At 49.5% G+C, this 14,967-nt stretch overlaps 1 protein-coding gene across 7 annotated transcripts in view; it reads left to right on the top strand.

The window, feature by feature from the left end:
- Positions 1-14,967, top strand: part of DOCK11 (dedicator of cytokinesis 11) — an 84,984-nt gene that overhangs the window by 8,369 nt on the left and 61,648 nt on the right. For all 7 annotated transcript variants that reach the window (XR_006166933.1, XM_042807157.1, XM_042807160.1 and 4 more), the window contains exons 2-6: positions 9,347-9,463; positions 9,663-9,752; positions 10,455-10,537; positions 11,707-11,776; positions 13,994-14,089. Coding sequence is in view for 6 of the 7 variants with exons in the window: in XM_042807157.1 (XP_042663091.1) it covers positions 9,347-9,463; positions 9,663-9,752; positions 10,455-10,537; positions 11,707-11,776; positions 13,994-14,089 (456 nt within the window). In the remaining variant the exon portion in view is untranslated. The remainder of the gene's footprint in view (positions 1-9,346; positions 9,464-9,662; positions 9,753-10,454; positions 10,538-11,706; positions 11,777-13,993; positions 14,090-14,967) is intronic.

Raw genomic sequence — 14,967 nt, 5'->3', positions numbered from 1 at the left:
CTGCTCTGCTCCTCGTGCAGAAAGGCTGCGTTTGAGCCACGATGTACCTGTGCAGGCGGGGACTTTGGGTGTTGTGTCTGGGGACTGGAGGGGCTGTGGCAGTCTGTACTGCCCTGTCGCTGGTGTCTCTCACACAGAAGCACTCGGTCATCCTGAGGAAGGTCAAGGCACAGGGGACAAGGGTACTGAAAGCAATCTCAGATGCTTGCCCTCATTCACTGTCCTGCGCGGGAGCCGTGCTGGATCACCTCGCGTGTGTGCTTATGCCAGGGGTGGGCCATGCCCCCAGCTACCGCCTACCTACGATGGTGCTTTTCCTGTTGACTCTGCACTTGTTCAGGGCATCGTTTTCAGAGGTTGATGTGTGAAGGTGAAGCACACGTGGGCTGGAGCAGCAGCACTGCCTCGCAGCCTGAGCCACTCGCAGGTTGGCTGTGAACTCTCTCTGCTTCATTGCAATGCAGCTTCTTTCTGACTGCTGTTTCCTTTGCTTAAGTGATTATGCAAGAATCTCGAGCTTTCAGGAAAAAAACAGCGTTCCTGGCCTTTGTGGCTGCAGAACTAAGTTTCAAAATGTGATCTGCTGAGGGCTGTGAAGCGTGGAGTCCGCTTCTGAATAAGTGGAAAGCAAATGAAGAGCCATACGTTGATTATCCTGATCTGCTGTAATTTCTAAGCCAATTTGAAGACATTTCAAGGCCTGAATCAGTTTTATTTGCCAGGCCAAATAACGACAGGTAGATGTTTGTATATCTACACTGACATCAACTTTTTGACCGTTTCTTCAAGCCTTCTCCAAGCTGTTGTCTTGCTTGCACCAATGCTACCCCAGTCCGAGAGACCCTGCTGACAACTGCAAGCACTTGCTTTGTCACTAGAGAATTGGGCATTACATTGATAAAAGAGACATCCAAGTTACAAAATATCTAGAAGCCAATCAGCCCTTTGTAGCGCTCGGATCAGGTTCTGCTGCAGGAGGAGAGAGGTGTGGGTCGGTGAGATGCTTTTGCACAGGACTTGAGCGGGGTGGAGGGAAGCAGAGAAGAGGGGGCAGGCTTTTGCTCTGCACTTTTGGGTGGAAAGTGTGAGTCATTTCCACTGCAAGTGTTTTCTTGCAGGGTGCCAGGATGGTACACCCATCCTCCCCTTCCCTGCTACATGGCTTTCTGTTTCTCTGAGAGCTCCTGTCAGATTCAGCCATCTCCATTTAACGCGGAGCAGGGGGAGAGAGGGGTACAGCAGCCTTGTGCTGTGTTTCAGAGCTGGAGCATGGCCCAGACTGGCACATAACTCCTATATGGAGATGGGAGCGTCGGGACTGTCACCCAAATCCGCTGGAAATGATGCACTTGCTGGGCTCCCTTCTCCATGTGTAACTGTTTCTGGGTGTAAAAGAGACAAAGCAAGTCTTGCAGCTTGCTGTGGGGGTGCTGGGGACTGGGGAAGGGCGAGCGCTTGCCTGAACTGCAGCTGGTTTGTTTCCAGGGTATGGGATGAGTACTGCAGAGGAAAAAGGAGGTGCTGAAGGCATCACCTTACAACTCCTTGGGAAGCCCACACTGCCCAATGGAAGGATCTGTTTGCCTGCTGGGAGCGGAGAGCCCTCGGAGGGCTGGCATGCCACAGATCTGCTCCCACGCATTGCTCCGACCCATGCAAGCCTGTGTCCTGCTTTCCTCTTTCCACTCTGGGGCCCCCGAGCCACCCGCGTGCTGTGAGCAGCCATGCCAGGCAGTGCTGCCAGCTTCGCTCCGGGCTGCAGGATTTGGGTGGGCAGGGAGCGGGGTGCTGGCAGGGCTGGGCTGCAGCGGGCAGTGCAGGTGGGGGGCCCCGGGACCCCCACGTTTGGGCTGTCGGGAGCGGTGCTGCTTCGGCGGTTGCCTGCTTGCTGCCCTCAGGAGGGCTGTGCGGAGCGTTGCTCCGAGCCGTGTTGGCACCCGATCTCTCGCTGGCAGGCACCTTCTCCTCACCTCATCCTTCTTCCCCCTCCTGGCTGCCCACGGGGCTCCTCTCTCCTGCCTGCGGCGTGCACCCTCCCCACCAGCCCCTCCGGGCCCCCCTGCACCCATCTCCCACCCCTCGCAGCCGCACAGCCCCAGCCTTTGCCCAAGCCTTGCTTTCCGGGGCATCGCCTCTGCGCTCACCCGCCTGCATCCCCATCCCCAGCTGAGCAAAACCCACATCCCCCATCCCGCCCGCCCCTGCACCACCTTGGACCAGCCCCTGATACCCTTCCCTCTCCCCGCTTCCCCTTCTCCTCCTCCTCAGGAGGTTTTACTCACTTGGTATTTCACAAAATGCTCAGTGTGTCTGTCTCTCTCCCCTGTCCCAGGTGCAGATGTTTCCCCCCATGGTCTCAAGCTCAGCATTTTTGTGCCTTCAGCACAGCCGGGATTCCTGTCTGGGCATTCCTCTTGTGTTTTTAAACTTCCTTCTCTCTGGCCAGTGTAAAAATAGTTTTGGCCTGGTCATACCCAGCATTATTGACCATTTTTCATCATTGTGGTTTTACCCTAGCCTATCTCTGCACATCTTGCCCTGGCACTGCTGTTACAACCAGCTGCGTGCTGGGCTTGCAGCAGGTTCATGGGCACAAGCTCCCCATCACCTGGTGAGAAACACTTCATTGCCTCCCTTCTGATTTCCTCCCAAAATGTGGCTTTGCTGAGAAGCCCACAAACCTCTTGGCAGCGGCAAGGCTGCATCGTGTTGTGACTGCTGCCATGTGTGCTGACTCACACTGTCTCCCTGTTCGCCCTCCCTCCCCCATTTCTGTTTCTACCTCTTCCCTTTCTACTGTGCTTTTGAATGCAGAGTTTTTGGGGCACAGACTTTTTTTCTGGCTTTGCACAGGATTATGGCGGTTTCAGGCACTGGATATCCAAGCTCAGGGTTTCCCACTTTTCATTGCTCTTTCTTATGCCCAGGTTCCTGGAACGATGAATTATGTGTGAATCTCAGCTTTTTTTAAACAAAGCTCTGTGGCCTTCCTGCAAGCTTGAGTTAGAGCGTGTAAATGGGATCAGATGGTGGTGCAGGAACTGGGGGCAGAAAAAGTGAAGAGTCACAAATGTGCTATTTAAAAAAGAAGGGGGGAGAAAAAAAAAAAAAAAAAAAGAGAAGCCATTAAAGACCACACAAATTGAGAGAGCCCTGAGCTGAGGTCTTTGAAACCCTGGCTTTGGAAAAGCTTTTTTATGGATAGAAATCCCTCAGTAACGTGTGCCAAGTGAATTTTCTCAGTTCCCAGGCACCCTTGAAATTCTCCCATATACTGTCAGGTTTCACGAACAAAATGAAAAATGGGGGAGTTCTCTGCACCGCCTGTGAGGTATCCTCACGTTTCCAGGTTGCGCACTGCGGTGGGAAGCGGTCCCCCTCTGCCCTGGGCTGCTGCCAGTCTTGGAAGTGATGTGACTGGTATGTCCAAAGGGTAGTTGTGCGCTTCTGTTTTTTTCCCCCGCTTATTTTGATCAGTTCCCCAGGCTGACGTTGCCTCCTATTTTCTGTGTACTTCACCTACTTGGCCCTTTGGAATTTGTTTTAGGATTTGGGCTTTGCTCGGCTTTCCATGTAAGCACATTACAGGGTTGCAACAGATGAGGCAGTAAATAGGCTGTAAAATGCTGGCAAAATTTTGGGGGACGGTTGTACAGTCAGAGACAATGTGTTTATATGTACATGTAGCCCGTGCTATTTCCTCTTCTCTTTTTAGTTACTCTAAAGAACCATCGCTTTTAATATTCGGATCGGCCGCGTCTCTCTGGCCGCTTTGCGAGTGGGGATGCGTGCACGGGGCTGAGCTCTGTTTCTGAGGACGCCAGGAAACACCCTGCCCCGGTGCTGCGGAACCCGCAGGTTTTTCCAGCGGAAGGTCCGGCGGCTGCCGGGGGCCGGGATGGAGCCGCGGGTCCCTGCGCCGGCCGTGAGAAGCCGGAGCGGAGCGCCGTGCAGCTCTTGCGCGGGGCCGGGGGCTGCGCTGGGCTTTTCCCCCCCCCCCCCCCCCCCCCCCAGGGAAATCTGCGCTGGTGGCCGACACGGGGCTGGTGTCAACGCAAAGGGACGGGCACATGGGTTAAAGCAGAGCCACACCCGCCAGGTTTGCCATTTTCTTCGCTGGATATTACTTAAAGTAAGCCTGAAAGGACTGAAAACGCAAAAGCTTGCTGGCAGTTTTCCTTTGGCCGCTGTTTTAAAAAAATCCTCGAATTAAACATTTTCCCGTCACTTTCTGTGCATTCACATCATTTGGATTATACCCGTTGTAATTCTGCGAGAATAGGGTCTCGGAAAAACATTAATCATATAATAAACACATTGGCACGTTTGTATGGCATACAAACACAGGACACTAGAAAACAGGTGGCTGCTGTTTTTCAGGCAATAAAAGTTTAAAATAGAAATGGCCTCTCCTGTACTTCCCCGCGTGAATATCTCCAGCTGTCATTGTGAACCCTTGTTTCTAAAGCAAATATAAGGAATTTTTTCAGCTTTGCAAATGGATGCAGAGACAATTTAATCTGACTTCTTGCTGAAACATGTAATTCGAGCTGGCTCTGGAGGTTTCTGGCCGGTGGGGTTGGTGCTGGGGCAGGCGGCGGGACAAGCAGGGCACCGAGGATCAGGACCTTTCCTTGGGGTTTTCCCTGTGCCGGGCTCTTTGTGCTCCCGCTTGGCCAAAGGCAGAGCCTTGCGTTGGTGTTTGTGGGCGTGCTTCTGCTGAAGTTATTTCCTTGAATTTCCTGTTAAAATGCCGGCCGACTTGCTCGCTGACGGAGAGCCAATACTCTGATAGTTGTTTCACCTGTGCCGTTGGCCAAGCGGAGCCTGGTGACCCGGCCTGGCTGGGGCTCGGGCACGGGCACGGCAGCCAACCCTCGTGCTCCGGGGAGCAGCAGTCCCGGGGCAGAAGCAGAGGGACCGGGACCATTTTGGGGAACAAGCCGGCGTGCAGGGCTCCTTACCAGTGTTTTCTCTAAGCGGGGCGTGGGCTCATCAGGGAGGGTACACTGCTCTCCTGTTACCTTTTGGTTTAAACCATGTTTGTTTATGTTTTTACCCTACAAGCGCTTTCCTGCGGGTGTTGCTTTTTATCCCAGCGCAGCAGGGTGCAGTGCTTGGGGCTGGGAGGTGCCGGCGGGGGTTTTCGGGGTGCTGCAGCCGCAGGGGCCGTGGCAGTAAGCAGCTCACCCCAACCTGCTCTCGCGCAAGCGGTTGGAGAAACACCAGGAGCATCACAGGGCACCCGTCTGCCGGCCCTGGGGGAAAAGCTGCTGCATGTATACGGGAGAACAGCGTGGCTTTGGCAGCACTGCACATATTTTCCTGCAAAAATGGGCTGATTTTGTTGCTGGACTGGCAGCATTTCTTTTTGCTTGGATATTGGCTTTCGCTGTGCAGGAATTTGTGGTTTCTAAGACTCTAATTACTTTAGCGTAATAGTTTTTCCTCTGCTTTCTTAATGACTTTGGTGGGTGCCATCTGCTGTTGTGACAGCACCTGGCAGTGTGAGGCTGAGCCCTGGGTGCTGGGAGGTGTGTGCTTTAACCAAGCTCGTCAGAAAATCTAGGAGTTTGAAACGTGATTTTTAGGGATTAAAGCTTTACCTCCAGCCCTGCTGGGACATGATGCACTAGGGTGGGCCAAAGGGCGAAAAATATTTATAATGGCTCCCTCCTTCCTCCGTGGGTCTGTTTGCAGGGGCATGGGCAGCCAGCACAGTTTGGGATGGATGGAGGAGGCTGTGTTGCCTCGATGGCAGGCAGGGGCCGGGCCACATCCTTTCGTGAGCGACTGCTTTTCTTGCAAACAGCTTGACCTCTGTCTTTTCGGCTTCACTGCAGAGGCATTGTTGCGGTTCCTGTGACAGCCTGGGTGCGAGAACGGCTGGCGTAATGCCGTGCTGCCGGGGACGGTGGGCTGCTGTGTGCAGAAACAGGGAAATCACACCGCTTGGGTAAGGAGAGACCTAGGGACTGCGTTTCTGACAGCTCCGGCGGAGAAATGCCTGTCTGTGGGTGCTGCAAAGCCCGTCTGGGTGACAGCTCTCTGCAGCCGGGCAGGCGCGTTCTCGCCTCCCGGACCTCCCCGGGACCTTGGCTGCGCGTCCCGGGACTCGGCGCAGCCTCACGGGATGCAGATCACAGCCCCAGCCCGCACAACGCGCTTTGTGCGGTACCACCAAATCCACAGGAGTGGAAGGGCTGTAGCGAGTTATTTTAAGGAGCTTTTTCTGTGGTGGGCAGTGCTTTCGGGGTTTTGAAGCCTCTCACGCGAGGATGTGGGAACCTTTTCAGTCCTTCCCTTTTAATTGTCATCGAATCCCATGAGGGTCGCTGCCAGGACTTTGTCAGGCTGGACATCAGAGATACCAAAGCTAGAAAAGGAATGTTATCAAAACCCCAACTTTTAAAAAGAACAGCTATAGAAACAGAGTCCCAGTTTCAGGACCATGTTGCAAAATAAAAAAGGACTAAAAATACTGTGTAATTGGAAGGCCTGAGTTCTGCATACCCAAAGCCACTATTTAACGCCATAGCGACGTGAAAGGCTCTTAGAGGGAATCTAATTTACTGTTACAGCTGGGGTGAGGTGAGACAGGGACTTGGTGTAAGCAACACTCAGGCTCATGGTGCTGCTTCAACCTCCTTATGCTGCTGAGTTTTGCTGGGATTGCTGCAGTGATTAGCAGTGGGAAAAGTAAATCGGACAGGTTAGCAGAGAGCCATATGCCTGGTGTGGGGGGTTCTGCCTGGTCTGGTGGGGTGGCTGAGCTTTGGGGATGCCTGGCCCCAGACCTGCAAATGGGAGAGCAGCTCATGAATGTCCTGTTACTTTGCAAAGTTCGGCAAATTTTCAGAAGCACGTAGTGTTATCCTGAAAAAAGTTCAGTGTTTCAGAGGAATAACCAAATTCAATTAAGCATTTAAAGAGCATGAGGCTGACAGAGATATGGGTTCATTTTCTCTGTCTACCTGTTGGGTGTTTGGGTCTTTCGCACCGTTAATCTGGTGGGCTTCTCCCACAACAGCTGCAGGGCTCTGCTGAAGCTTCTGAGGTTTCTTTCAGGACTGTGTAAGCTGTGAAGCAAAGTTTCCAGAGAGCGATTAAGACGGAACTGTTTCAGGTATCTGAGCTGGTGCATGCTGGATTCCTGCAGCATGGAAAAGAGACATTTTGAATGCAAAACTGTCAAGGGCAGGATATATCTTTTCCCCAGCCAAGAGTAAGAGCTTCTTTGGGGTCAGCCAGAAGCATGGCAGAGCGGGTGCTCGGTGAAAGGCTGTGCAGAAATCGCTCTGCCCAGGGGTTTGCACGGGACCACGGTGCCGCTTACATTAGTAAAACGGGCCTTAATTACACATAGGATCTGTGCTGTCCTCCATCAGGGAGATGCTGGGGGGTAGTCATGGGAAACACAGCATGTGAGGTACCTGCCTTGCGTTTCTGAAGTGCTGTGAGGAAAAGCTTTCATCTTGGTTTTGTTTTCTGAATGTGTTAAAAGCTCACCAGTCGTGCATCTGGGACAGAGGAATGGCCTCTGCTTCGCTACAGATCCTGGATTTTTTATTCTCTTTTTACCGTGTACCACAGTATGACAAAAAAGGAAAGCAAATTTTTTCTATATTTTTTTTAAAGGTGCCAGTATATCAAGAGATATTACCATACAAAGATTTTCTGCAACATTTCAGAAAAGGATTAAAACAAGATTAAAATATGAACATCCCCAAATAGCTCCTGCCTGGGGCCGTTACCCCCTTGCATGACAACTGCCTCCCCAAAGTCCCGGCTCCATTTCAAAGCAGGAGATGCTCAGGTGTCATTAAAGCAAAACCCTAGCTCACATTTGCTGCAAAGGGCTTCAAGATATTACTTAATGCATCTCAGAGACTCAGGAGCCAAAGGCACAGGACAGAAACCCTTTGGCTATGATTGGCTTTGGAAGAGCAGTGTTGATTTCTTGGCTTCTCTCACACGTCACAGAAAATATTAAGCTGTTTGGACGCTTGGTGGTTCGACTGTCTACCCAGTGGTGTTATATGATGCTGAGATTTTGGTCCTCATTTTGGGCTTATTTTCTTAGGCTGCAGGTTTTGCTGTCTTCAGCAAGGGCCCTTGTACCAGTCTCATTTTTAACTCAGGGCTATGTGAACATTGCATCCCAGCAAAACCATTGAGCTGGGGGGGGGTGAAGTTTGCTGCTGATGGGGAGGCATCTGATGTTCCTTTTCCAAGGGGTGGAGAGCCCAAACACTCCATCCTGCAAGGGTGTTACCCCAGAGGCACGTGCCACCCTGGCATCGCGTGGCTGCCGGAGCGGTTTCATAAGCACCGTCCGTGGCATGGCCAGGCATCAAGATTTTGGTCAAGATTCAAAACAAGGCAAAGCTGATGTATCAGAATTTGCTTCCCGTTTTCTTATGACCATTCATATATAGAGTCATGGGTTTGCTTTTGGTGTGAAGTTCAGTTTTCATAACTGCAGTGCTAAGTTCCTGGCTCTTGCTTATGAAATCTGAAGCCTAGGGCTAGGCAGCTGAGATGACATTTGCCTACTTCAGAAGCTGCCCTTGTGTTTTTCTCACATTTTTTAAAGGTTTGTTTTCTGAACTTGTAACATGGACAAAAGTAATGCAATAGCGAATGTAATGACGTTCTCCTAATAGTTTTTCCTCGTGACTCCAGGGATTTTGGAGAAGTTCCTCTTGCCTCCCAGAAATGTGAGAGCAAAACCAGGCCCCAGATTTTTCCAGCCGTTGGCCGTGGCTGAGGTGTGATTTATGGAGAGGGCTTTCCTGCCTTTCCAGAGGGATGCCCCTCTGCTCGAGGTGGGGCGAGGTTCCTGCTCCGGAGCTTGTAGCAGCCGGCTTGCGCTCATCTCGCCAGCGGCACGGTTCCAGAGCGAGCGCGGCTTCCCTCGGCTCCTCCAGCGCCGAGCTGAGCAGAGCCAGCACAGGGGGCCGTATTTCTTCGGGGCTGTACGGATGAGCTGCTCAAACATAAAGAGGTTGAAGCTTGCAGCTGTTAAAGCTGTGGCCTGTCCAGGAGGATTGCTTGCTCGGTTAAGAAATTAGAGACTGTGCTTAGACCAGAGCAGCACAGTGCTTTGTTTCTTCCCACAGCTTATGACCAGGCACAAATAACTTAATCCAGTGTTTCCCTCTCTGCAAAACATGCACATTGGTGGTTACCTAAATCACATGAGTATCAGATTGCTGAATTAATGAGCAGTCCATTGGTAACACAGTTTGAAATTGTCAGGCTGAATTAAGCACAAGATTTTAGTTACTGGTTATTTTATACATTATATATATGTAATTTTTTTCATCTTCTATTTTTTCTGCAGGAAAAAACCAAAGTGGTTGAGCCGCTGGACTATGAGAACGTGATCTTTCAACGCAAAGTTCAGATCTACAGTGATCCCCTCCGGGACCTGCTGTTATTTCCGATCGAAGATGTATCTGTGAGTTTGCACTGGCTGGTTCTCATGTTTGATGCTCACTCCACTCCAGTCCTGCTTACCTTGGAAAATTTCTACTGTTAACCACATGTTAATTTTGGCTGCATTACTGGTGATTTAGGCCCACCACATTTATTTAAAGCAAGTATCAAGCCCTGAGGGCTGAGCTTGCACTGAAAACACGTTCTCCTTTTTCCTGCAGATCTCAGTCATCAGTCGACAGAGGAGGACTGTCCAGTCAACAGTGCCAGAAGACGCTTTAAAGAAAGCTCAGAGTCTCTTTGTCAAGGAGGTAGGGGCAAAAGTCCACTAAATGCCTGCCTTCAGCACTCCCACCCTTCGGCAGGATGCTCTGCTGTAGCTCTTGGTCAGCGGGGTTGCAGATCATTTGATTTTCTGGTGTGGGAAGCGCCGGTCACTGCCCGGCTGGCTGCACGAGAGAGTTCTCGCACGTGCCTCTTGTGCAGGGCTGCTCTCCAGTGGGTTTTGTAGGCAGACAAGGCGTGTGGCTTTGCAGTGCCTGCCTGAGCTGCACGGTGCGGGCAGGTGTGGACACAGCCCCCCCCAGAGCATCCCGAGTGCCACGGGTTTGTTCTGCAAAGTGCCGCTCCCTAGGACTGTTCCCTCCAAGTGTGGTGGAACTAAATGCCAAGCAACGGTCCGTGTCGAGTTAGAGGCACTTTCAAGGGCAGAACATTGGTATTTTCTGGAAAACAGTCCCCTCCCAATTCCCTACTCCTTTTTTAAACCCTTGGAGCGATATAAATACAAAACCAGTAGCTGTGTGGCAGGCCAGATGCTGTGTGATTTTGTTTCTGTGCTGAAAAGATTCCTTATGAAATTCTGCATTGCAACATAAAGCGAGTGAAGCAGCCTTCTTCAGACCCTTTCCACTTGTGCTTACCTCACCCAGCAATCTGTAACCTTTCAGACTTGTGCATGGTTTTGTTTTGCTTGGTGTCGCTTTCAAAGAACTGTATTGTTTTCCTTTCAGTGCATTAAAACCTACAGCTCAGACTGGCACGTGGTAAACTACAAGTATGAGGAATACTCGGGAGACTTCCGGATGTTGCCATGGTAAGTGTCACACTCCCTTGGAATACTAATGCATGGTCACAGGGCTGGGGTTTGATCAGGCTCAGGAGAAACAGTCTGCACTTTTTCCTGGTGCCTGTCCAGCGAGCAGCCTTCTCTCCAGAGGTATGTCACTCTGAAGGTTAGAGAGCCAGAGGTTCGTGTTATCGTGACGTTGTCACTCAGCTGTGTCAGGGAGATGCTGACAATATTGCCAGCACGGGTTGTTACTTGGCACCCTGCCCGCCAGCACACGAACAGCCCCCTCCGTCTGGGGTGAGGACGGACTGCAGTCTGGGCACATGGGGGGACAGAGAGTGTGGGCAGTGTCGGCTCATCCCAAATGAGGACCCGTGTCATTCCCCTGGGCTGATGTTCTCAGTGTGCTAGACACAGTGTTCCCGTGCTGAGCAGATCTCCTTGGTGTCCCCCATCACTGAGGTGGTGTTTCGCAGCTTCAATCCGGTGGTGTAGCATCGCTATTAATGCTGGCAGTGCTGGAGGGTTACATGCTCTGAAATGCCGGGCTGTGCCAGTGATGCCAGCCCCAAAGCTCATCGGGTTTTTCGGACAAGCATTTACATCTTGGATTTCTGCCGGATTGTTCTGTTCTTAATGGTGGTGCCTGCTCTGCTCTTGCTCCCCATCCTCCGTGCATGCCTGGACCACTGTTCAGGCAGTTCGTGTGCTGGCAGCTTGTTAAATGTTTTTTCTTCTTTATTTCCGGCTGAAGTGGGTCTGTTCTGAGGATCTCGCAGGGATGTGAAGCAGCAGTGGGGCAACACTGTTGATCAAATCATACTAAAATTTGTGAATAATCTTGCAGTCTGATCTTGCTTCTTTTTTAGCAAGATGGAAGATAGACTGCCCTGCTGCGTCCCTGTGTTGCATAAATGCAAGTCAGTGAAAGCTCTGCAGAATCAAACAGCTAACAAGGAGAAAGCTAATTACATACTGCTTATGCTTAATTTCTATGAAATGCACTCAAAAGCTCGCTTCCTTCAGCTGTAAGGGGCTGTAGGTCTCTTAAATCCTAACTTCTGCAGGAGGACAGTTCTGCTCTGCTTTGTAGTCTGCAGTTTGGCTATTGGTTCTGGATCCAATGTCCACTTGCTGGCTCGAAGGACCCTCATTTCCCAGTCATTAAAAATGAAAATATGTTGTGATTTCAGCAAATCCTTTAGGCCAGACAAGATTCCAAACCATGTGTTTGAAATTGATGAAGACTTTGAAAAGGACGAGGTAAGGAAATATTTTTTTAATGTGTTCCACTCTAAGAGCTGTTAAAAAGCAGATTTTGCAAGGCAAAGTCATAATTCAGTTCTCAGGAATGGTTTTCTGGTGAGATGCTTCGTACTATGAAGATGGGACAAAAACTGAGACAGTGACTTATTTCGAAGTATGACAAGGTAATCTCGTGAAGCCAAGGGTCTCCTAAATTATATTGGAAGATTAGCCATAATATTTCTCATTACTTTTTCCCTTGAAATGCTGCAGCAGCAGAAGAGAAAAAAACAAAGCCGAACAATTACCGAGTAAAATTTTTCATGTTCATAATTAATAGTGGGCAGTTTGGTTTTCGACTACACTGGGATGTTGGGGTCCACCTCTTAAAAATTGTGTTCTGTCATATAGCCTGAAATTCTTAACCAGTCACTTCTACCCAACATATTCACAGCGTGTCAATCCCATTCTGTATAGACCGTGCGAGTGTTCTGAGGCTTTTGCTTCCTCTGGAAGTTGGCGTGTTTGTGCTCAGCTGGCTGCTGGGAAGATTTGCAGCCCTGGAGCTCTTCCTTGGGGGTGAGCCGGGGGCTCTGACAGTTGGGACATATCAGACCTGGTGGTCATTTTGGATGATGCAGATGCCATGTTTCCCTGTGCGTATCGCATTTGTTACAAAAGGGGAGGGATGGCATTTTTCTATCCCAAGTCCCGTGTGAAGCTTAATCTGTGTGTGTGACATTAAGAAGTTTTAGATTACAGTGGGAAGAGTTTAGCCCAGCTGTTTAAAATCCGCATGGCGCCAAGATGTTGCTTCTGAGGAACTTACAGAGGAAAAGGGAAGTTTCCTGCAGAGGTGAAGGTTTGAAGGGGCTGTTTCCTGCACGTTTCTCACAATTGCTGTGTGTGTCCCAGCACACCTCAGGTCTGGACTGGGATGGCTTTTTCCTAAATGGAAATGTATTCTCAAGTTTGGCCTTAATCTTTTTTTTGGCTGTGTTGTTGGCTTGCATTACATTGTTAACTTGAGCTGTTATTGCTTTAATAATATCTAATTTGGGCTGGAGACAGAGCTGTGCACTATGTTATCAGCAGGTCTGAAAAAAGCAAAAGAACAAAAATATACCATTAGAATTTGATGGAGACCTTTCTTCTTCTGGTTAGTGTCCCACATACTCAAACAAATGAAGTTACTGATATGGGTTGTGGAAGAGTATTCTCAGTGCTTTGGCAGATATTTTGGCATTTATCTCTTTTGGCATGGCTATATCTAAAGGATTCTGTTACAGTTTCCTGATGGAGTGTTTACATTAGAATTATGTAATGGAAATTCAAGAAAATGAATTGATGAAATAAAGGTGAACCGTTATAAAGGAGGTATCTTGGGTTGTTTTACCCAAGGAAATAGAGCATCAGGCAATTTACTTTGTCGTTGGCACTTTGACAAGAAAAGGGTGAAAACCTGCCATTTGGGATGCAGGAGACAGTGTATACCAGTCCCTCCGTAGCTCACTGGCAGACAGTCCTTGTCCACCTCTGCTGCTGAGTCACTGGAAGTCACAGGGCGAGGTTTTTTCACCAGTCTGGGATCTCATTTCCCTCCCTCCCCAGTGGAGGTCACAGTTAGGTATGGATGGAAGGCTCTTCTCCCATGCTGGGACCACAGGACAGGAGCAGAGATGGAAATCCCAGCTGGTACGCCACGAGCGGCCTGGTTAGGTCACTTGAAACTTTTTGGCTTCATAAATGTGGAACCGGTCAGTTACATTTCAGCTGTTGGGCTTTGGTGGGCTTTGCCTAAATTTAAAATGAAAAATGAGTTTATACAAAAGGAAGTGACAAAACAAGTCTGGAGTTCTGCATTTTGCAGCTTCCTAAACGGACTATTTTGAAAATTTCCTTCTTCCCCAGGTTTTTTGAAATACTGTGTAAGAACCAACATGCGTTTCCTCATTGCAAAATTGCTGTGCAGCTCTATCAGTGTAGATGTAATCTTGCCTGTTTAAAGGTGACCCAAACTAGCCTGTTTCGCCTTTTTCCTGGAAGGAGCTAACCCTGAATTTTTTTGTGATAACACTGTGCATGTTGCTGTACATGTTACATGTACATTCTACGTGCTGCTATATTGGTGTAGTTAAAACTGTATTGCTTTCCAGGGTGGGCATTCCAGGGGGATTTTGCCTGGGAGGCAGTTCACCTGACCTCCTCTTTTTCTGATCTTTTGCTGTCTTTCAGGATTCCTCATCCCTGTGCTCCCAGAAGGGTGGTGTGATAAAGCAAGGCTGGCTGCACAAAGCAAATGTAAATAGCACAATCACCGTTACCATGAAGGTGAGCTGGATCCAGCGTTATGTTAATCGTGAACGAGGCACAAGGTTAAGTTCAGACCACGTCTCTAAAGCTGGCAGGAGTGCAAGGGGTGGGTTTGGGTTTGGGTTTGAGTTTGGATGGGCGTCCATCCCTCTTGTAGAGTATCCCAAGGTGGACTGGAAAACCCAGTCTGGCAGCAGCTTTTGACCCCTCCCTCCCCAGAATATTAAGACCAAACGCACTTCAAATCATGACAGGCAAGCTGAGCAAAAAGGTAAAGTATGTTCTAGTGAACCAAGATTGTTTTCTGAATGAGCAGCTGAGGCCCAGAAGAGAAAGGCAATTTAGGTAACTGAAACAGCTGCCCTGCAGAGACTTTCTGAATTGATAGTTTCCTTGCTGGTAGGAAATGTGTACGGAGGCCAGCTTTAAACTGAAATGGCAAGTCTTTGCTTTAAAAGCAGGGGTGATATCACTGAAGAGATGGAGCATTACTAGAAGCAACAGCTGCATTGTCTCCTGTTCTCTGCTATACGTAATCCAGCGTGACATTGCTTAGATTTTGCAGTGGAGGTTTTTAGTAATTCTACCACAGGTTTTTGCTGTGGCAAAGAGCCTGTCTGTTGTTCCACCATGCAGCTGCCTGGTTACAGCATAGAGAGTATATTGGGGAGTTATGTTCCACTGGCTGCAGTGAGGCTGCTTTGTAAGGATATTAGTAAATCTTAAAAAGCTCGGTTGTTCTGAGGCTCAATTCAACAAGTTATGCTTTCATGAGAAGTGTAACAGGACCGTTCATAGGGCTAATTTTAATTTGAGTTTTAAAATGACTGCTCATGAGCTTGAAGGCGATAGACAGAGCAGGATTTTCTGATCCTCTGCTTTTCCAAGCAGCAAGG

This window comes from Tyto alba, unplaced genomic scaffold (genome assembly GCF_018691265.1).
Source record: "Tyto alba isolate M040663 unplaced genomic scaffold, T.alba_DEE_v4.0 Super-Scaffold_5, whole genome shotgun sequence".
NCBI lineage: Eukaryota > Metazoa > Chordata > Aves > Strigiformes > Tytonidae > Tyto > Tyto alba.
This window is presented reverse-complemented; position numbering and strand designations above follow the sequence as displayed.